Here is a 23,190-nt window from a genome sequence, read left to right as displayed (position 1 = left end):
TTTCCCATCAGGTTAACTAGGTGCTACCAAGGAACACCCATAGCTATGGTTCTGGACGGCTCCCAGGACAATCACTGAGGGACCACGCCCATCTCTGCAAGGGAATGCCTGGGTACTTACAAAGCAGCCAGGGCTGAGAAACAAGAACTTGTAATGCAGTGTTCCTCTAACTAGGGTGCTAGAATTTTCCAGGTGTTTGGCATTTCAGGGGTCCACACCAAGTACACTGAGAAATGACAGCCCATGAGCCCCCTGACAGCAAGGAGGGGCTTTTATGTGTCTCTTTCCTTATGGGCACCAAGTGGGGTGGTAGAGAACACGGAGCTCAAGGCGGGCCAAACTGTGGAACTGATGGTTCCCTCTAACAGAGACGTTTAGGACATGCTGAAGAGCAAAGGATCAAGGGAGAGCATCTAACTGAACACATCATGTTCTAGAGGAGGGCAAAAGCTACTCAAAATCCAAGACAGGAAGCTGACCTCACCATAACAGAAACCTAAAAGCCACAATGTGCTACGTTTTATAAATACAGTAACAAAAACTATATAATAATTTTAAAATCCAGTTTTACAATCAGTTTTGAGCATCCAAGAATACTTAAAAACCGCATTAGAGGCTGGTCATGGCGGCTCACGCCTATTACAGGCACTTTGGGAGGCTGATGCTGGAAGATTGCTTGAGCTCAGGAGTTCAAGACTAGCCTGGGCAAAACCCCATCTTTTGTAGAGATGGCGAAACCCCATCTTTTGTAGAGATGGCGAAACCCCATCTCTACAAAAAATACAAAAATTAGTGGGGTGTGGTGGTGCACGCCTGCAGTCTCGGCTACTTGGAAAGCTGAGGTGGATCACCTGAGCCTGGGAGGGGGAGACTGCAGTGAGCTGAGATGGCACCAGCCACTGTACTCCAGCCTGGATGAGACGGAGCCAGACCCTGTCTCAGAAAAAAAGAAAACAAACAAACAAAAACCCACAAAAAAACTATATTAGAGCAAAACGCTGACAGTCAGCTTTTCTTCCAATCCTTCCATAAATCATGGAAATGCAGGCTAAAACTGCAGCGGGGTTGTCTGTTTTCCCCCCATCTCCCCTTTCCGTAGGAGGCCAACTTGGTAACCCACTGGCCCTACAGTGATCCAGCTCTTGGGGTGCACCCCTGACTCACTTAAGCTTGGAGTAGTAGCAGTTTCTAATGTTACACAGTAATGTGCAACTCTGAAGATTGTGGCGAAGTGCCACCCCAGGCTGTCACAGCATTACACAGACTCTATAATCAAGAAAACCCAGTGTGGAACTGCTTATTACATGCATATGAGAAAACCCCTTGTGAAAACTGGGAAATGCACACATTAGATTGCACAATATACATTCCTAAATGGCGAATTTCTGTAAACAGTGATTAATATAACACAATAAATTTACTTTAGACCACTTATTGAGAACATATTAACAGAAAAAATGGCATGTGGAAGACTTTGCAAGTAGAAATTTTACTAGGGCAACCTCCTTCTCCCCCAAATAAAACTAAACCAAAACAAAACTCAGACTGAGTCTATTTTTACACCACTCTTCCTCTTGGTTTGCTGTTATAAAGCTGTGACAATTTTGATAGCTGCCATAGTTTTAGAACTTCTGTCCCATCAGATAAGGTTTATCTGAAAAACCAAAGCACAGAAGTGAAACTTATGCTCACTTTCCCTTTGAAGTCCATAATAAAAGAGTGGTTCAAATCATGGAAATCAGAAGCAAGCGATGCACTCTGTACGCAATGTCATGCCTTCCAAGGCCGGTCTGGGCTGTGCGGTCCTGTTCTTTTTCTTCTGTAGCCTTCACGCTTATACTGTCATGAGGCAGACACAAAGAGGCAGCCGCACCCCCAGAGAAGGGTCAGAAGCTAGCAATCCAGCAATTAAACAGCGTGATCTTCCGCACTCACATAGTTGATAATGCTCACGTTATGCTCTCATGGTATTCCTACACAATTCTTATGTTATTTCACCTTTAGAGCGTAATGCCAAGTATGGGAAACAGCTACCAAACTTTGCTGAAAGTGTCATGCAAGAAAATGCTACAATTACAATGTGAACATGGAATACATAATTTAAAACTATATTAGCAAGATGAAAAATAATCTCCGTCCGGTTTTCCATTCAATAAAAGTCATATCACCCGCCCATGGGAGAGGCAGAGTTTCTCTTACCAGATAAAATGTACAACCCTCTCACCATTACCAGTGCAGTAATTAAAGCTGTAGACACCCCTCCTTAGAGACCACGTCAACTTACCATTTGATTTTACAATTTTACTAGGAGGAAGTTACTTCAAGGCTTAAATCACTGTAGAAACAATTCCCACAAAAATTACCGTTGACAGTAGAAAGGTCCTAAGATAAGAAATTACTCAATTGGTGAGATGTATGTTTATGTGGGTGAGGGATCCCCTAAAAGCCCTGACTTGATCCCTATGCAATCTATGCATGTTACAAATGTGCACTTGTACCCCATACATTTAAACAAATAAAAAATAATAAATAAAATAAAAAGGGGAACAAATAAAACTAAAAAAATGAAAAAGAAGAGGCCTTACGAAAATGGAGGCAAAGACTTGACATAAGAGGCATGCAGCAGGCAGAAAGCCAGTGCTGGGGGCGAGTGGCTCCCAGCCACCAAACGTGGCCCTTCGGCTCTGACCCAAGCAGTCAACGGCTTCACTCGTGTAATTCTCAAACATGAATTTTATGAATGATTTCCCCTTTCATTACTTCAAACTCAGCAGTTCATCCTCTCCCACTGACTGCTTCTAAATATCCCCCCACTGCCCCTGCGGAATTAGGCATGCCACTTCAGAAAAGGCGCTGAAATGTGGCCTGCCTTTGTCACAGAATACGTTTCTCACAATCAGCTGAGCAGCTGAGGAGATAGTTCAGGTCTGTCTCATGGGAGGAGAGGCAGGCACCCACAGGCACATCGTGTCTGAAGCCTCAGGTCAACCCCGGTAAGCTGGTTGACGGAGTGTCAACGACCAATGAACGCAGTCCTTTAGACCGACGAGAATTCCTGAGTGGGTTTAACATTCCTATTCAGTCTGGAGAGGGTTGAAGAGAACAGCAAGCCATGCGCAAACTCACTTGTGTCAGCATCCTAGTCACGTAAACCCAGGTTCAGTAAGACGGACACACGGTCACTGCGACAGCCAGGTTACTACTGGGCTGGCTTTGTTTATCCAACGTGGACTTCTCTGACTTCAGTAGTTCAGATCACGCTGGGGGTAGAGCACTGGGCCGTCTGGGGCAGTGGCCGCCATCCTAATGCTGTCTCTGAGATCAGCAGCTCACATAGAGACGGCCGATCACGCAGGCACCTCGGAGGTCTTCTTGTGATTAAACGTCTCCATTTCAGTGCACGGACTCTGTGATAATTATTTCTCAGCTGGGGGTTGGGGTGGGGATGAGGGGGACACAGTGCACAGCTGTAGTCTAAGTGGCTAACAAGGGTCCTAAGTACAACCTGTAGCTGTACAATGAGGCCCAAAGCCGTTTACAGCTTTTCTCCTGGGAACACGCTCCCTCTCCTTGCTGCACAGACATAAATAAGAACTTCAACTGCAGAGAGAAATTAGAGATGACTATGACTGAGGTAATTGGGCTTAAAGTATATTTGAGAACCCAGTGCGTTCCCATTAAAAAAGTTCTTTTTAAGCACAAACAAGTCTTAAATAATAAAGTAGGGAGGACAGACCAGATGTTATCATAAATAAACCTGATTGTGAAATGTCATCTTCCCAAAAGCCAGGGCAGGGAGGGGCGCAGTGAAAGGGAGAGTTGACCATCAAATCCACTTGTCGGAAGAGCAAATACATCGTCCAGAAAACAACCTGGAGTAACAAACACTTTGGAGATAAGCTTTAAAATGTTTTCTTAATATTTCCTATTAAGGATGCCTTGGCAGATGCCATTTATGATCCTAGACTGAGAGCCAATTACATCAGGTCCGTATCACTGGAGGAGATGGGTATTCACTATATCAGGGTAATTACTTTTTAAAAAGAGACAGTTTATCTCATTCATTCGGTGTCATCACTCCACAAGAAGCAGGGCTGCACAAGGATCAGTTTAGTATAATCTCCTTAACAATAGTCTGGCATCTGCTCTTGCCTTAGGGAGCGCTACCCACAACCGCAGGGCTGAACTTTCAACACTGCGAGGGGCCCGGCCTCTGGTCTGCAGACAGCGTGGCATGGCTCTGTCAACCACAATGCTTTTCAAACAGACCCTATCATCAGAAACAAGGGCTCTTTCTTGAATATCCATTCTGCCAGGCTCTGAGCTCCTGGAAGTCAGGGACTCTGCGCTGCCAAGCTCCAGTCACACCTGCCTGCCGCATGGTGCATGTTTAACACGCCTATGGAGAGGCATGGAGCTTCCAGAAACTCTCCCAGGCAGAGGGCTGACAGGTGTATGGCATGGGACATAGAGTGAATCCGAAACTAAAAGCAAGCTTTAAAAAGATGCCTCAAAACTTGAGGAAAATCTGTTTCAGGAACTCAGAAGCCATGGAAGATACTCAGGAGCCAGCAACTGTGTGGACATCAAGTAACATGAATCAAGTACAGCAGACCCCAGCTGCAGGGGCCGAGCACCCAAAGTGGGAGAGGGGAGGTGAGTCCAGGGCTCCACTGGGGCCAGAGACTGCTGGTGAGAAAGGACACAGAAGCTGTCTCCTCCCTCCAGCACCCAAGCCCTGGCAAGCCGCTGTGTGCATCCTGTGGGTTATTATTTCACTTGTTGTTGAAGTTGAATGAATCCTTTAAGTAGATTTTGCTCAGATAAAACAATACAATTTTCAATAAAATGTTAATTATCAAAAGACATTTAAGATGAACCATCAAATAAGAAAATGCTTTCATCCACTCCACAGTTTAGTGGCCGCCTACCACGTGGCAGGTAGTAGAAAAACTAGGACGAAATGTCTTGGTTCCTACTCTCAAGAAGTTCCCTTGAGCACTGGGATGCAGCTGTGAAGAGGAATATATTAACTTCACTTAAAAGGACATGTGCACGTACAGCAGGGACATGGCGCAGGAGCGCAGGCCTGCTGACTCGTCTGATTTGGAGGAGGTCCCCTAAGTGCTTAGGGCAGCAGGAGTGTAGGAGTGCCTCTGGTGCCTTGGTAATTTGTCCTGATTACCCTGACAAACCATTCTTTTTACTCTTCTTTTTAAAAGACAAACACTAATAATGGAAGCAGAAGGGATAAAAATTCCTCCAACAACTCACTCATGTACACGCAAATGTTAATGAAGCCCCTAATGTGTGTAAACAATTGGACTAGGCAATGTAGGAGATTCTTAAGACCGTTAAAATATCTGCACAACACTTTTCCATTTTACCATTTAAAGTTTAAGTGAATTTGTCCATCTACTCTGGATCTTTCCCTGGATATTTTAAAAACATCCGATTTTATTTTTTCAGACTCTTCTAGGGAATCGGCTCCCATCCATCCAATCTAAGTACTCAAGCCACTTTAGTTAAGCCTTCTCCACCCAAGGCAAGAGAGCCTCGGAGAATCGGACTCCCTGGCACCTTCCTTCAAGGGGATCCTCATAAACAGTCCATTTGTGTAATTAATGTGACTGATGTGTAAAAGGTGAGATATCAAATTAGAAAGGAGATAAATGCAGTGCCTAGCTCCCAAAGATAGGACTAGAAAAGGAGCAAGAACACCTATTCAAAAAGACAAAGTACAGAGCTGGGCACAGCTCAGTCTCCTGATGAGCAGCATCTTGGGCACAGCTGTATTGGGAGGATGACTGTGTACTGTTTCAGAGGACCACCCAAACACTGGAACATGACATTAATTCAAAGTATGATTGTCCAGGCCTGCTCAGTACCTATTGCCTTTTTTTTTTTTTTTTTTTTTGAGATGGAGTTTCACTCATTGCCCAGACTGGAGTGCAATGGTGCGATCTTGGCTCACCGCAACCTCTGCCTCCAGAGTTCAAGTGATTTTCCTGCCTTGGCCTCCCGAGTAGCTGGGTTTACAGGCATGTGCCACCACGGCTGGCTAATTTTTTATTTTTATTTTTTAGTAGAGACAGGGTTTTTCCATGTTGGTCAGGCTGGTCTCGAACTCCAGACTTCAGTTGATCCACTCACCTTGGCCTCCCAAACTGCTGGGATTACAGGTGTGAGCCACTGCACCCGGCCTTTATTGCCATTTCTATTGTTAGTAGCCCTGGCTTTCCCTTGGGGTATCCTCTCATCCCCTTCCTTCTAGGTTACAGAGTTTAGATGAAGTTGACCTCACCCCTTGAAACTTAGGAGGAAGAGAAGCCCCTTTTCTGTCTGGTCAGCTGAGAGGTCAGGGTGGCAGCTCAGAGCTGTGGGGGCACCTTGCTTCCATGTGGGAAGGACTGGCCTGACTGAAGAAAGGCTGGGGGTGGGGTGGGGTATGAGAATGATGGTAACTTCAGGCCACAGATCCAGCTGTGCCTGGATTTCAGTTCCATGAGCCAACAGATGCCATTTCATTTGCTTGTATGTTTAAGCCACTGTGGGTTCAGTTTCACTCGAGACAGAAGCGAAAGTCTTGAGTAATACTGTGTACTTAATAAAATCAATTACGCTTATAAAAAAGGGTACAAAGAACTAAATGGAAGTCAGTGACACATTACAAAGAACTAAATGGAAGTCAGGAGTAGGTTCTAACATAGAGTCTACCTTCCCGCCAATTCTGCTAGTGGTTTGATCAAATCACTCTCTTTCACAAGCGGCCTCTTCTGTAAAACAAGGATTCTCTGAAAGAGGAAGATGAATGTTGGAGGAACCTTAAACAGAACAAAGGCACCAGAATAGCATGCTCGGAAGAGGCTAGAGAGCCTGTACCCTGTGTATATATAGCTGCTCCCAAACTTAAGGTACAGCATGCCATTGGAGGAATATTCCAGAAGGCCAGTACCTGGCTGCAGCAAAAACAATGCTAACGGGAATAGAGGAGACAAGAGGGATTTGTAACAGGGCTCAATTCCTAGCAGCACATGCAGCAACAAGAGCAAATTTAATCTGAAAATGTGATTTTTCCCCCGCTTTGTCCTTGTATCAGTTAAAGTTCAAAAGGAGCAAGAACTATATAGTTAGAAATATTCCTTTTATGTCATCTGACTTAAGAAATCTAAATTTCTTTTAAATTGTACTTCACATAAGCCCAAAGTAATGAAATATACTTAGGTATATTCAAAACTGAGCAGGAACCATAAAATTAATGCAAATTAATTAGAAGTTTTCTAGTCCCTTAAGGCAGGGCCTAGATAGTCCTACCTCACCCCTGAGTGGGGTGGGGAGGACCCTGAATCATGGACCTCTTTTTAGGCACTCCCTTTACAAGCATGAACGCCACAGCTCAAACATGCAGAGAAGATCAGTGTAGTCCCTGGGCAAGGACAGGTACATTCACGAAATGTTCACATTTTGGAAGTTAAACCACCCAAAAGAAAAACAGGCAAGATATATATATATATATATATGTATATGGAATTAACAGAAGAATGAATGCAAACAGTCAATTAACCTGCAAAAAGTTTTCCTGTTTTAAAATTAAAACAATGAGATAGCATTTTCTCATCTGCCAGACACTGAAAAATAGATTAAAATGTTGGTTAAGAATAGGTAAATATGTACTCACTATCTTTTCAGCTTTTTTAGAGAGCAATTTGGCAACATCTATTAAAATTTTAAATCAATTACAGGCCTTGTGTGTTATCATTTACAACAGCAAGTTGCCAACTAACTCTCAAATAGGGTAAAATGTATCCTCAAATAGGAAAAAATGTATATGCATATGTGTATGTGTGTATAAACATATACTTATATGGGGGAGAAAGAGGAGAGGGAAAGTAAATGAGGCAAAATGTAAACAATTGGTGAATCTGGGTAAGGGATACTATATGGGTATTTCCTGTACTGGTCTTGCAACTTGTAAGTTTGAAATCATATTTATATAAAGTTTAAAACATAAAAAGAAATAATTTGAGTCTTAAAATAGAAAGTTTTCCAAGACATGATGTTAAATAAAAAGAGCAAATGCTAAGAACAAATTATGTAGTATAATCTCATATAAAAGAGTATAAATTCATAGAAAAAGATAGAAATGACACACTTCAAACTACTGATGTTCTCTCTGGGGAATTTGGTATTCAGAGGGGGAGGTAATAGTGAACTCTTATATTTTGCTCGAAGTACTTCTAAATTACTTGTGCAAAAATGTATGACACATTTACATATTATGTTTAGAACAGGATGTGTGTTAACATTTCTGGAGCTGTGACATCAATAAACTTCATGTGCAGGGAAAAAAACTCTCAAAGTCTGCAGCAGGGACTCTCAGAATAAGAAGGAAAACACTCCTTGAGAAACCTTGGTTCCCTATCCAGAGTGAGATGGTCACTGGACTCCACACAGCCCATACGTGACTCTTCCCCTCGGGATATGGCTGCTAAAGAGCTGGCAGGGTTCGTTCCCTAAACTTCTGATGGGAATCAGAATATGCGATTCCAAAAGATGCCATATTCAAAATATGCCACTTTTGAATAAGGACTATTTTTAGCTAAAGGCAACTAAGAAGCAACAGATGCAGAAAGAACTCTCTGCCCTCTCTATTTCTGCCTGAAAGGGCTTAAATTCCTATCTGTAAAGGTATTCCCACTTTCCTGTACCAGGAAAAGGAAAACAACTCATTACCAGAGAGATGAAACTGGGCTGAGAGTGCATCAACAGACCTTACTAAACAGCCTTTGTCTTCCATTAGTTTCCCCGTATATCTACCTCCCCACATTTTACCACCCCCAAGAAGCCTTGAAACCCCACTTTCTTTTGTCTAGGAACTTCTCCGCAATTTATCATCCTTTGTTAAAATGGTATATAAGCTCTCAAGCCTAACCACTTCTTTGGGGTTTCCTCTTTTGTGTGGAGACCTCTTGAGCACATAAAATTTAAAACACCAACTAAATGTATATGTCCTTTTCTCCTGTTAATATGTCTTTCACCACTGTAATTCACAGGCCTCAGCCACAAACCTAAGAGGATAGAGGGAACACTCTCCTTCCTCTTACACTTTTTTGGCTAGCTGAACTTGTTACATTTAATTCATTTTTACATACAACAGGAGACGATTACAAAAGGGGAGCTGATGCTTCAAAGAAAACTACATTGAATGATTTGGAAAGGCTCTAGACTAAAAACTATTGTCAAAACCAGGTGTGAGAAAATGAGAAAAATCAAAAAGGCTAGCTAGGGCTGTACTCAGATTTCTAAGTACACCTAAGTTTTGCTCTACTTTGAAGAAATCCGAAGTGGTAACAGTAAGTGATACATTATGAGTATGCTTTACACAAGAGAGGGCTCCAAGCAATGAATTCACGTTCAAAAGTCCTTGGCTCTTCCAACAAGTGGCAAACGCAAGCACTCCCTTGAAAAGGGCCTTGGTTCGACATCAATGATTGGAAAATAATGCACATTTATTAAGTTTTAAAATAAAATCATTACGGTGTGCATGTTTGTAAAGATTCCTGGGAGTAAGCAGACTGGCTCCAGCTGGACAAGAGCATCTTCTCTATGGGCTCTGTGCCTGAAACTCTACACTAGAATTCTTAAGCACACGCAGGTTTGAGGACCACTGTGCTCACTCTGAGGAACTGAGGAACCCATCTGCTACTGGGCTTCACATCATTCTGCCTGAGGATACCTATTAAATGCTTACAAAACACCTGGTTTTGACAATAGTTTTTAGTCTAGAGCCTTTCCAAATCATTCGATGTAGTTTTCCTTGAAGCATCAGCTCCCCTTTTGTAATCATCTCCTGTTGTATGTAAAAATGAATTAAATATAACAAGTTCAGCTAGCCAAAAAAAGTGTAAGAGGAAGGAGAGTGTTCCCTCTCTCCTCTTAGGTTTGTGCATCTGCTTGTCTCAAAGGGCTACTCCCCTCTCGTTTGATTTTTAGCTTCTGGACCCTTTCCTTGTGTAAGTGGGTTTGCTCTTGAAAAGAATAAGAAAGATAACACATGTGGAAGCCTCTAGCATGGACCCACTATACAGGACATGTCAATCATTTGTGGGGTTTCAAACTGAAATCTTTCTTGATCAAACCCTCAAACAGACTTCTAATTGCCTGTTTGCTGTAACTTGACTTCAAATGTCTTCTCTTTTCAAGTGGAGGTTTCCTGCTGTGGCCCCAGGGAACAGCTGCTACCTCTGGGCACTGGTCTGCTGCCTTTTCGTTTTTTTTCTTTTTGAGACAGGGTCTTGCTCTGTGGAACAGGCTGGAGTGCAGTGGTGCAACCACAGCTCACTGTAGCCTTGAGTTACTGGGCTCAAGCAATCCTCCCACCTCAGCCTCTTAAGTAGCTGGGACTACAGGCGGCACGTAGTCACCATGCCGGGATTTTTGTTTGTTTGTTTGTTTTGTTTTTTTTGGTGGAGACGGACTCTTGCTCTGTTGCCCAGGCTGGAGTGCAGTGGCACGATCTCAGCTCACTGCAACCTCCACCTCCCAGGTTCACACCTTTCTCTTGCCTCAGCCTCCCGAGTAGCTGGGACTACAGGCGCCCGCCACCATGCCCAGCTAATTTTTTTATATTTTTAGTAGAGACAGGGTTTCACCATGTTAGCCAGGATGGTCTCCATCTCCTGACCTCATGATCCACCCGCCTCGGCCTCATGACTGGATAATTAAAAAAAAACACACAAAACACCTTCAAAACCTAGGAAAACAGTTTTTATTTTTATAAAGATGGGGTCTTACTAGGTAAACTCCTGGCCTCAAGCCATCTTCCAGCTTCAGCTTCCCAAAGCGCTGAGATTACAGGTGTGAGCCACCACACCTGGCCTGGTCTCCTGATTTCTTAATCTTCCCTGGGGTTAAGTTCTAATTTCTGAGACTAAATCATAAAAGGTCCCAGAAAGCCCTGGGGCCTCTTCCTAGAGGGCAGCTGTGCTGCTTATGCTTCCCTGATAATCACAGAGGAAAGGGAGATGGATCATCTACTCATATTCTTACTGAGAGGAAATCATACTCCAGCTCCTCAGAAGCAGCCAGGTTTTCCTCAACACTTTCTCTTAGGAGTTTCCTTTGGTTGAAATGTTCATGAAATGCAAGGTGTGCTAAGGTATTATTTCCTCATTCATTTTCCTACTAGGTCTGTTGGCTTCAATATGAAATCCAAAAGCCAACCCTATGTCACAACACTGATAAGGTTTACACCTGTTTGTTTTAAGTTTGCTAATAGCATTTTCTGAAATTTCATACTTATGGAGTGATGATGAATTACATGTTTGAGTTCATGAAAGAGCAAAGTTATGATAATCCAGTTTTTATAAGCAATTACTTCTTTTGTAGGATTAATTCATTAAGGAATTAAAAGAGCAATAAATCACCATTAAACACTGATAAAGAAAGAAGACAGCTAGCTGCATCACCTAAATTTTAGAATTTCTCACATTTCTGAGTGAAATAATATATTCATTTAAACCTTTGTGTCATACTTAGAATAATTAAAAAGCAAACACATATATGGTTATTCTATAAAAGTAAGTGAGTGTGTGTGAAAATACTCCAGAAACATTCTTTGGGTTCACAGATACTCAAGTTTTATCTGTGGTTTTTGGTGGCAAAAACATCCCTTCAGTACACGATTAATGCTTTGAATAGGGGATGGTTCGTTTCCCAAAGACTCCACCAGTATCTACTTCAATTAGTTTTAGAAAAACAAATCAATTTCCTTACATAGCTCTAAAATTAATCTGGAAAGTAAAAACAAACAATGGCTTAAAAAGTGTCTGAGTGTGGACCAACACCCTAACAGAGCTTCAGCGCGGCTTCTCCTCATTCAGGAAGGATGTGCCGGAGGGTGAACGAGGGCTTTCTGGAATGTCTGTGTTTCTGGCCATATATGTTGTTATTTCAATAGCATTTCTCCCCTCCTGCTCTCCTTCCCTCCTCTCTGAGCAAGAGATCCAGGCCACAAATGACTCCTTACAACCACCCTTGTCTTCCATGCGCACCCATTCTAACTGGAATCACTCCATCCACAAGTACTTGCAGAGCACCGACTACACGGCAGGCGCCATTCTGGGCGCAGTTCGATTTAGTCTGGAAAAACAAAATGCTTTCTTGGAGCTTACATTCTAGCAGAGTATAACAAAGCTCTTCTCTGCACAGGGACCAGGGTAGCGACAGCACTGACCCTCCCGAATCCGCAGGCGGCCTGCTGTCAGGGGCTCCACCAGCTTTGCAGTTGCTTTTCTTCCAGAAAGACTTCTTCCTCATTAATCTGCAAGCCTGATTTAGATCAAGGCTGCAGGGGATGTCATTCACCACTGTCCTAAAAATGCTCCCTAACGGCTTCTATTTTCCTCTAACTAGAGATTATATTCTCAGCAGTATACAAGGGTCAGGGCTGATCTGACCAGTGCCCAGGCAGAAGTGAGACGGGTAGAGATCATAGCTTTGGAGAAAAATGATGGTGAGGGCCTTGGAAAAATACTGTCATTTCCACCCCAACCTCCCAACTCCACAGAACAAGGTAAAATAATCTAAGATTCTATGCTTACACATCCCTTTTGGTTTAACCAATGCCACACGTGTGGATGGATGTTTTTTAGAAAGGAAGTCACTAAATCCTCATTTAAATGGAAGCGATTACCTTCCTTATATAAGAAATATAAAGGAATGAAGGTTCTTGTTGCGAATGGTTTCACGTGTGGTGAAAGCGCAATGTGGATCTGGCGAGGGCTGCAGTTCATTTTGAAAGAACTAACACACGAGAGGGAACCAGCAAGACCGCACTGGAGGTGGTCACCAACCAAAACTGGATGTGCGGGTTAAGGACTAGAGCTCTTAACCTTGTTGGCGCAAAGTTTTGAAAATCAAGGGTTCCCACAACAAAAAATGTGTGTGTGTATATATATATATATATATATATATATATAACTTTTGTGGATAAAAAAGGGGGCTCACAGATCTACGGCCTCCTAAGAGCAGAGATCAGGTGTCCTCTCTGTAAACAGCCAAGTAGGTCAGATGCAGTGGCTCACGCCTGTAATCCAGCATTTTGGGAGGCCAAGGCAGGTGGATCACTTGAGGCCAGGAGTTTGAGACCAGCCTGGCCAACATGGTGAAACCCTGTCTCTACTAAAAATACAAAAATTAGCCGGGATTGGTGGCGGAAGTAAAATGAACGGATAGCTCCATTCATTCATAATAATGGATGGTTAGCTGTGTTCCAATAAAACTTTATGTGTGAACACAGAAATCTTAATTTCTTATATTTTCACGTTAGTAAATATTCCTCTTTTTTTTTTTTTCCCCCAAAATCAGGAAATGTAAAATCCATTCTGAGCTTGCAGGTCATACAAAACCAGGAGCGGGGCAGGGCCAAGCCCACGGACTATAGATCGTCAGTCCTTTTTGGTAGCACTACAGTCCAGCACCGTGCCTGGCCCCCAAGTCATCAATGAAGACAGAGGTGCTTATCTGTCCAGGAGGCAACAAGCAATGCTGGGAAGAACGCCAGGGAGGCACTAAGGCACACGCTCTGGTTCCCCTTCTGGCTTCAGTTCTCTCCATGAACATCACCTTCTTTCTGGACTCGACTTCCCTAACTGCAAAATACAGCGTGCTATGAAGTGAGTCCCTTCTACCTCTGAACTTCTCTGATCCCTCACATAACTAAGAGAAAACTGTATCCATGAGGTCAACAACATAGGAAGTCAAACCTGCAAACAAGTTCATAAGCTCCAATGGAGCCGGAAAAGGCACCGTTTGGGTCAAGAGCGTGTCTGAAAAACATTGGCAAGATGGCAATTTCCTGTCAAAGGGAAACCCCAGATTTCAGTTCATATTCCACTTCTTTGCTACACAAGGGCCTGGGCCAAAGAGAAAACCTGTTGAATGCACCGCAGCAGGATGGTTAGAATGTCTTAGTGCCCATTTCGCTTTAGAGGAAAGTAGCTCCCCAAACAAACCAACACCACCGTATTCTGTTTGTTATTATTCTACTGAGCTTGGGTTGGGGGAGACACACACAGGTAAACAGACAATTTTTTTTTTTTGGGAGACGGAGTCTCACTCTGTCACCCTGGCTGGAGTGCAATGGCACCATCTCAGCTCACTGCAACCTCTGCTTCCTGGGTTCAAGCGATTTTCATGCCTCACCCTCCTGAGTAGCCGGGATTACAGGTGCGCGCCACCGCACCTGACTACATTTTTGTATTTTTAGTAGAGACGGGGTTTCACCATGCTGGCCGGGCTGGTCTTGAACTCCTGACCTCAAGCGATCTGCCCTCCTCGGCCTCCCAAAGTGTTGAGACTACAGGCATGAGCCACCACGCCCGGCTAAAGAGACAATTTTAAGACTACAACTCAGAAAGGAGAGAGAGGAGAGGGCCAGGTGGCAGGGCGCCCCTGAGCAGATGGAGAGGAGGGGATGACGTGCGGCCCTGGTGCTGACAGAGAGAGGGAGCCAGAGGACAGGGGAGCGGGTCGCAGACACACAGGGCACATCTGCTACTGAAGGTAATGGGGTGGGGGCACCAGTGGACACCACCCTAGTCCAAGAATGACTGAAAAGGGATGGGAGCTGTCAGAAGGCAGGAAGCAGGAAGCTCTACTAGAAAGCTTCAGCAGGTGAGAAGTCATGAGGACCTGTAAGAGAAAACTGTGGCCGGCACAGGGTGGCAAGTGAGGAGAAGGAAGCCACCCGTATGAACTCCCAGTTGTGCTGTCCTGGGAGATGGACAGGTCATGGCACAACCAAGGCAGCTGCAGAACCCAGGAGCGGGGCTGGGGATGACAGTAAAACAGAGGACACCACTGGTGCCAGGCAGACTGGGCTCTGACGGGGGAAGCAATGGCACCTGCACTGCCGATCACAACAGAGAAACGAGCCTGGCTCCCAAAGGCCCTGCTGGGTTAGCAATGCTCCCACTGAAAGGCATTCCTGGGTATTCAAACAGATGAGCAAAATAAGAACCAGCACTTCTGTATCAATGCTGGCCACATTTAGAAGAAAACGCTTAACACGAGACAAGACTCAGCACTTAAGAGGCGAAGAAAGGTAGACAGCTTCAGAAACTTGCTGTAAAAACTTACTCACCTTATTAATAACCTAGTTAGAGGGAGATACTGTTTAAAGCAAGTCAGTGTGGTAGCACAGTCTGTGGATGGCAAATTACACAGAGACAACTAGTGCCGAATTAAGAGAAATTAATCAAAGGCTTCAAGCGAAGAAAGGAGAAGCTGGCAAAATCTCTGCAAGCCTCCAGCAGATGCAGTGAGAATCCCCGGACTCTCCATAGCTCAAGGCCTGATCTCTAGAGAAGGACCCACGCCCTCTGGGATCACCACGGAGCCCGAGGCAGCTCCCTAGACACTCACCTTTCCCGTTAACAGCTAAGCCTGTGGCCATGGCTGCAGTCACAGGGCCGGGCACCTGAGGCACTAGCGGGTGTATCCTGGGCCTGCTCCCCATCCTGGCCCTCTCGGCACCGGGGCCCAATAAAGCTCCGACCGGCTTTTCCGCTGCCACTTCAGGTGCCACTGTGTCCTCCTGACCCTGCTCGACGGGGTCCAGTTTCTCGGGGCTCTCGCTCTGAAAGCCATCCACTGCGGTCCTGCTCTTAACGGGGTTCTTAGGCACGAGGATCTTGATACCTGACTTCGCTAGGTCCATGTTCTTCCGGCTGGAGAGAGATGGAGCTGTGTTCTTCCTGAACTTCTGGCTGGCAGCAAACAGCTGGCTGTTTTTGGATTCGTGGTCTTTCCCAATCACGAGTGCCTTAGGAGAGGTCTTAGAAAAGTTGCTGTTGGTGGATCTGGAGATTTGTTTCCTAGCATTGTTGGGAGAGGTCCTGTTTGTTCTGGTCAATGTGCTCTCCTTCTGCTTCTCCGTGTGGCGTCTGTTGAAGTCGTGGATGTATTCCTCACAGTTCACGAGGTGCTGCTCCGGCTCCCAAGTGTCGTCCTCGCTGTCATAGCCTTTCCACCGAACCAAATACTCTGTCTTCCCTTTTTTATTTTTCCTTTTGTCAACAATCCTTTCAACCTGTTCATAAAAGGAAAAAAATAGTTTTAAAAAAATCAAAATTTGGGGGGAAAAGTGCAAGTTTCATTAGGAAACATCAAAAATAGCAAAAACCACAATAGATTATAAAAATGATCTCTTCTGCAACCTCAATAAAATAGTAATAGGCCATTTGGGGTGTGGGCAATTTCCCTGAAAGTAAGTCAAACTAGATGCTAAATTTTTATGCTGAGAACGTGTGGATATGCATTAGGTGACTTATGTTTCTTGTGACTGAAAGGGGCTCTCTGCTATTTCTGTGTTGAAGCCTGATCACCAAGTTGGTTTCCACACTCATGGCTGGAGCAGCTCGAGGCATCTGCAGCTGTGCCTGGTCATCCCAGGGTTCCAGCAGTGGGCACCCAGGCAACAGCCTGGAGTGGTGACAGCAATGAGCTACAAGGGGCTGAGAATGAGCTACAAGGGGCTGTGGTGTGAAACTGCCATCAAAGAAACATATCATCTGTATCACAAGTATCATTCAGAAGCACTCAATTAAAACTAAAAAGGTCAACAGAGAACATCATACTTGATTGTAATAAAACAGTCTAGAGCAATCAGCTTATTTTCAAATCTTGGTTTTAATTAATTTTACACTAACATCTTTCAATGGAGATGCTGTTAAACATTGAAATGGATGACCAATACATTCTGGATCAAATTTATCAATTCACACAACCCTGCCTTGTAAGCATGTTTTATCACTGTGACTAATTCTACTACCTTAACATCCGAAGTGTAAATGGAAGAGAGATCTTCCGCTGCTCACGTGAACAAGAATTATGTGACACAGTACCTCCATACGTTACTGGAGAAATACCTAGAATCTGTTGTTACATATGCAGTTACTATAAAAGCATCAGCTTGCATCCTGGGGGCAGCATGTGACTCTGTATCTTGTGGGCAGAGGCCTACAGGCACGGAGCGGCTCTTTAATTAAGAACGCAAAGGTCTGCACCTATCAATTATTAAGAACATCAGTACATTTCCGGCAGTTAGAGGTAGGTCCGACACTACGGCATGCCTGGTTCTCTAACATCCCCAAATACTCGAGCGTAATGAGTAGAAGTGCAGATGATCGTAGAGAATGGGAGAATACCCCATCCCCATCATTTTCTCTGCTCTCAAAGAAACAAAAAACTCTCCAGTATATCTACCTGAGATACAGAAAACTGAAGCCCTTAACTACTGAACAGCCTAAAATTAAATACATATTATTGCTTCTGAGCATAAAGGATTAGGAACGGCAAGACCTTAGCTCATCATAGGGCCGATTTCACGTCTGACAGATCTCCAGAGTCAGAACAAATGTCAGGTCAGCAAGTGTGAGTCCACGCAGTCCGCATCATAGCAGGGAAAGCTTTTGAAAGTGATTTTTCCCCTGCTCCTTCACTTGTGAATAGTTGTGTATGAGGGTGTATTTCAATTTAAGTAAAAGACATATTTCTGGGAAAGTCCATATAAATGACATTTTTGCAGAAATAGTTTAAGAGTTTTAAATGAAAAGGGGCAAAGAGATTATGTCTTGTAGGAAAGCTATGTTTAATGTTCCCCTCTCCTCCTGCCCAACCCACCTTAAATCAATTTCCGCTCCAGAAACGGGCAGTATACTAAACCAGAGTATTCCCGTTTGCTTTCCTCTGTTTCCTTAGAGCCGAGGCAGGAGCCTGGTGGAGCACACTGCATTTTTTTCCCCTCCCTCCTTAACCATGTACCACTGGTTCCCCCAGGGCCAGCATTCCCGGGGACCTGCTGCTGCCAGGCCCCAGGCAGATCCTGCCCCTCCCTCCTCAGGAAATTGAGCAAAGAGGAAGAGCAACAGTAGCTTCCACAGCTAAGGGTAGGTGTGTGCTCTGTTTTTAGGCATACTCAGTGGCCTGAATGAGTATACATAAGGAAGTCATAGCGGACACATTAGACCAGGAGTTGGCAAACCTTACATAAAGTGCCAAAGAGTCAATGTTTTAGGCTTATGGGTCATCTGGTCTCCCAATCACTTAACCCTGTTCCTGTAGCAAGGAAGTAGCCAGACACCATATGTAATGAATGAAATGGCATTAAACAAAGACAAAAACAAAAAAACCCTCTACCTATGGACACTAAAATTTGAATTTTATAACTGTCACACATCGTAAAATATTATTTTTTTAAATCTTTTTCAGCTAGTAAAAAAATGTGGGCCGGGTGCGGTGGCTCACGCCTGTAATCCCAGCACTGTGGGAGGCCACGGCGGGCGGATCACGAGGTCAGGAGTTTGAGACCAGCCTGGACAACAGGGTGAAACCCCGTCTCTACTAAAAACACACAAAATTAGCTGGGCATGGTGGCGCACACCTGTAGTCCCAGCTACTCAGGAGGCTGAGGCAGGAGAATTGCTTGAACCAGGAGGTGGAGGTTGCGGTGAGCCAAGATTGAGCCACTGCACTCCAGCCTGGGCGACAGTGCGAGACTCCGTCCCCCAAAAAAGAAAAAAACAGGTATGAAAACCATTCTTTGAGTTAACTGGCAGGCAGCCATAGCTTGAGATCTCAGCATCAGACTGTGACGGAGCAATAAGACATCCAAGGGCAGGCAAACTGCTCCATTAATTCTTGTGATGGAAACATTATGCAAGTCTGACAAGGAGATAACTCTGCACCCAACAACAGCAGAATATACATTCTTCTCAAGCACACACAGGATACTCGCCAGCACAGACCATATGCTAAGTCTTAAGATAAGCTCAGTACATTTAAAAGGATTGCAATCATGCAAGTTCTATCTCCAAATGGGGATGATACTGAAAATAACAAAGAAGTTGGGAAAATTCATAAATATGCAGAAATTAACCCATGCTAAATAATCAATGGGCTACCTCCCCCCAAAATGTCTCAAGAGAAGTTGGAAACCATAACATACCAAAACTTATGGAATACAGCAAAAGCAGTGATGGGAGGGAAATTTCTACCAGTGAACACCTACACTAAAAAGAAGAAAGACCTCAAATATACCTAACCCTTTATCTTAGGACACTGGCAAAAAAGGAAACTAAACCCAAGGCAAGCAGAAGAAAAGAAACAATTTAGAAGTTAATAAACTGAAAAGCAATATTTTAAAAGCAACACAACCAAAAGTTTCTTTTAAAAAAATTAACAAAATTGACAAACTTTTACTTATTTTGATTAAGAAAAATAGAACATCCACATTTCTAATATCAGGAATTAAAGAGGGAACATTACTACAAACCATATAGAAATAAAAATAATTAAAATACTATGAACAACTATATGCCAATAATTTTAACAACTCAGATGAAATAAACAAATTCCTAGAAAGATACAAACTAGTCAAACTGAATCAAGAAAATCTTAATAGGCCTATATAAGACTGATCATCAAAACCTCCCTTAAAAAAAGCATAGGATTAGAAAGCTTCTACCAAAATTTTTAAAAATTAATACCTGCTCTTCATAAACTCTTCCAGTAATTAGAAAACAATTTACCACACTTTATATGAAGCCACTATTTACCCAATACCAAAACAAAAGACATCACAAGAAAGCTACAGACCTATACCTCTTTTATGAATATAGACACAAAAATCCTCAACAAAACATTCGCAAATTGAATTCCGCAATATACAAAAATGACCATGACCAAGAAGGATTTATTCCAAAAATGCAAGGCTGGTTCAATATGTGAAAGTCAATTAACGTTCATATGCCACTTCAATAGAATAAAGGGGAAAAAAATCACATATTGTTTCAACAGATGCAGAAAAAACTAGAGAAAATTCAACACCTCATGATTAAAAAAAAAAAAAGAAGTCAATAAACTAGAAATAGAGGGAACTTCCTCAACTTAATAAAAGGAATCTATGAAAAACACACAAATAACATCACACAGAATACTGAAAGACTAAAAGCTTCCCCCTAAGACCAGAAAAACAAGATGTTTGTTCTTGCCACTTCTATACAACATTGTGTTGGAGTTCTAGCTAGTTCTGGCTGAGTGACTAGACAAGAAATACAAAGATATCTGAATTGGAAAGGAAGAAGTACAATTATTGCTATTTGCATATGACATACTCTTCTATATAGAAAAGTTTAAGGAGTCCATTAAAAACTATTAGAATAAAGAAGTTCACCAAGATTGCAAGAGACAAATCAACATACAAAAATCAATTTTTAAAATGGAATAACTGCACTGTATTTCTATACACTAGCAATGATCAAACCAAATATGAAATTAAGAAAGTCTCAGTTATAATATCACCAAAAAGAAAAAAAACAGGAATAAAAGAGGTGTACAACTTATAAAGTGGAAACTATAAAACATTATTGAAATAAATATCTAATTAAATGGAAAGACATTCCATGTTCATGGATCTGGGGACTTAATACTGTTAATACCATAAAACTCTCCAAATTGATCTTTAGATTTGACGTAACTCTTATTAACATTAAAGTTGTTTTCTTTCTAGAAACTGGCATGCTAATCCCAAAATTCACATGGAATTGGTAAGAACAACTGAGAACAGCCCAAAAAATCTTCAAAAAGAAGAAAAAGTTGAAGAACTCACACTAACTGGTTTCAACTTAATACAGACCTACAGTAATTAATATACTATGAAACTGGCAGCGTGGAACTACAGACATATAGCCTAATGGAATAGAGGGCCCTGGAATAAACTCCCCTATATGTGGTCAAATATTTTGGACAACAGTGCCACGACCATTCCATGGGGAAAAGAATAATCTTTTTAACAAATAATCTTGGGACAACTGGATATCCATAGGCCAAAGAGGAAGTCGGACCTTTACACCTCATACCACACATTAAGTTGGTCAAAGATCTACAAGAAAGAGTTAAAATTATAAAATTCTTAAAAGAATATAGCGGTGTAATTTGTTGTGACTTTAAATTAGGCAGTGATTTCTTGCATATGGCACCAGAAGCAATGGCAACAAAAGAAAAAAAGTGGATTAAACTAGATATCAAAATTAAAAACTTTTGTGCTTCAAAGGATACCACCAAGAAAGTGAGAGAATAACCTACAAAATGGGAGGAAAAAAATTGTTTTGATAAGGAACTTATAACAAACGTATAAAGTCTTACAGTTCAACAATAAAAAGACAACCCAGTTTAACAATGGCAAAGGACCTGAATAGACATTTCCCTGAAGATACACAAATGACCAGTAAAGCACATGAAAAGATGCTCAACATCATTAGCCATCGGGGAAATGCATATCACAACCACAATGCGGGTACACTTCACAGCTGGTAGGATGGCTATAATAAAAAGGGTAAGTAGTAGTGAGGGTGGAAAGGAATGGGAACTGTCATGTACTGCTTGTGGTAATGTAAAATGGTACAGCCACATTGGAAAACAGTCTGGTTGTTCCTCGAATAATTACAGTTACCATATGACTCAGCAACCCCACTCCTAGGTATCTACCCAAGAGAAAGAAAACCTGTCCCCACCAAAACTTATACAAGAACGTTCATAGCAGCACTGTTTATAATAGTCAAAAAGTAGAAACAATCCGAATGTCTATTAATTGATGAGTAAGTAACAAAATGTGGCATATCTATACTACAAAACATTATTCAGCCACAGAAAGGAATGAAGTACTGATACAAGCTACAACATGGATGGACTTTAAAAACATTACGCTATGTAAAAGAAGTCAGTCACATACATGATGCCATTTATAAAAAATAACTGGAATGGGCCATTTTATAGAGTCAGAAAATAGACTAGTGGCTCCTTAGGGCTGGGGGGAAGGTAATAGGGGTAAACAGGAAGATGATAGCTAATGGATACTAGATTTCTTTTGGAGGTGATGAAAATGTCCTAAACTCAACTGTGGTGATGGATACAAAACTGTATATGCTAACAGCCACTGAATTCTATAATTTAAATGGGTAAACTGGTATGTGAGTTAATCTCAAAAAAGAAGTTTAAAGAAGGGGGGAAGTGAAATAAAGACACTTTCAGATGAATAAGAGCTAAAAGAACTTTTTGCAAGAGACAAAAGGAAACTTGAAGGGTCTGAGATTTTACCTGCTTGCAAACTACCAAGCTCCAACTTGTTTTTGACATTTTCATGGATGCTGGCAGAAGACAAGAGTCCTCATCAGAGAAACAGTGTAACAGTCACCCCTTATCAGTGGGGGATATACTCCAGGACCCCCTGCCGATGCCTGAAACCCCGGATAAAACCTAGCCCTATATGCACTCTGATCCATCCGATAACTGAACAAGCTACTAAGTAACTAATGAGGTGGTAGCATCTATGGCATGGAGACACTGAACAAAGGAACAATTCACGTCCTGGGCAAGACACATCAGGACAACATAAAAGTTCATCATCCTACTCAGAATGATACACAAGTTAAAATAACGAATTGGCTGGGTGCAGTGGCTCACGTCTGTAATCCCAGCACTTTGGAAAGCTGAGGTGGCAGCATTGCTAGAACCTAGGAGTTTGAGGCCAGCCTGGACAACATAGCAAGACCCTATCTCTACAAAATATAAAAAAATTAGCTGGGCATGGTGGAGTACACCTGTAGTCCTAGCTATTTGGGAGGCTGAGGTAGGAGGATTACTTGAGCCAAGGAGGTCTAGGCTACAGTGAGCTGTGATCACACCACTGCACTCCAGCCTGGGTGACAGAGTGGGACCCTGTCTCAAAGGCAAAAAAAATTATAAATAGTTTCTAAAATTTTCCATTTAATATTTTTGGGCCATGGTTGAACACGGGTAACTGAAACTGTGGAAAGTGAAAGTTTAAAGGGTAAACAGGGACTACCGCTTTTCCTACCCACAGCAGTAGCACCTGTCAGCCTATTAGCATTGCTTGTACTGGTTACCTGAGCCTGTAATTCCTACAGGGCAATACAAAGACAGGTAAAAACTGCTGAAACAGTAGGTTACATCACAAGAAAGGATCCCTGAGCTTGGGGATCCCAAATGCTTATAATGGGCATGCCTGCCCACCCCCCATCTTTATCCTACAACGCAGTAAACAAACTTACCCTATGGCCTGGAGACACTATCTTGTCTCCAAGGCTAACTGCTTACACCAACACTACT

At 42.7% G+C, this 23,190-nt stretch overlaps 1 protein-coding gene across 3 annotated transcripts in view; it reads right to left on the bottom strand.

Annotated features, from left to right (window-relative positions):
- The window catches only part of CDYL (chromodomain Y like), a 253,277-nt gene that overhangs the window by 52,201 nt on the left and 177,886 nt on the right, over positions 1-23,190 (bottom strand). For all 3 annotated transcript variants that reach the window (XM_054493303.2, XM_063665779.1, XM_054493304.2), the window contains one exon: positions 15,427-16,093. In XM_054493303.2, coding sequence (XP_054349278.2) covers positions 15,427-15,721 — 295 coding nt within the window. In that variant the 5' untranslated portion in view covers positions 15,722-16,093. The remainder of the gene's footprint in view (positions 1-15,426; positions 16,094-23,190) is intronic.

Source organism: Pongo pygmaeus, chromosome 5, assembly GCF_028885625.2.
Source record: "Pongo pygmaeus isolate AG05252 chromosome 5, NHGRI_mPonPyg2-v2.0_pri, whole genome shotgun sequence".
NCBI classification, from domain to species: domain Eukaryota; kingdom Metazoa; phylum Chordata; class Mammalia; order Primates; family Hominidae; genus Pongo; species Pongo pygmaeus.
This window is presented reverse-complemented; position numbering and strand designations above follow the sequence as displayed.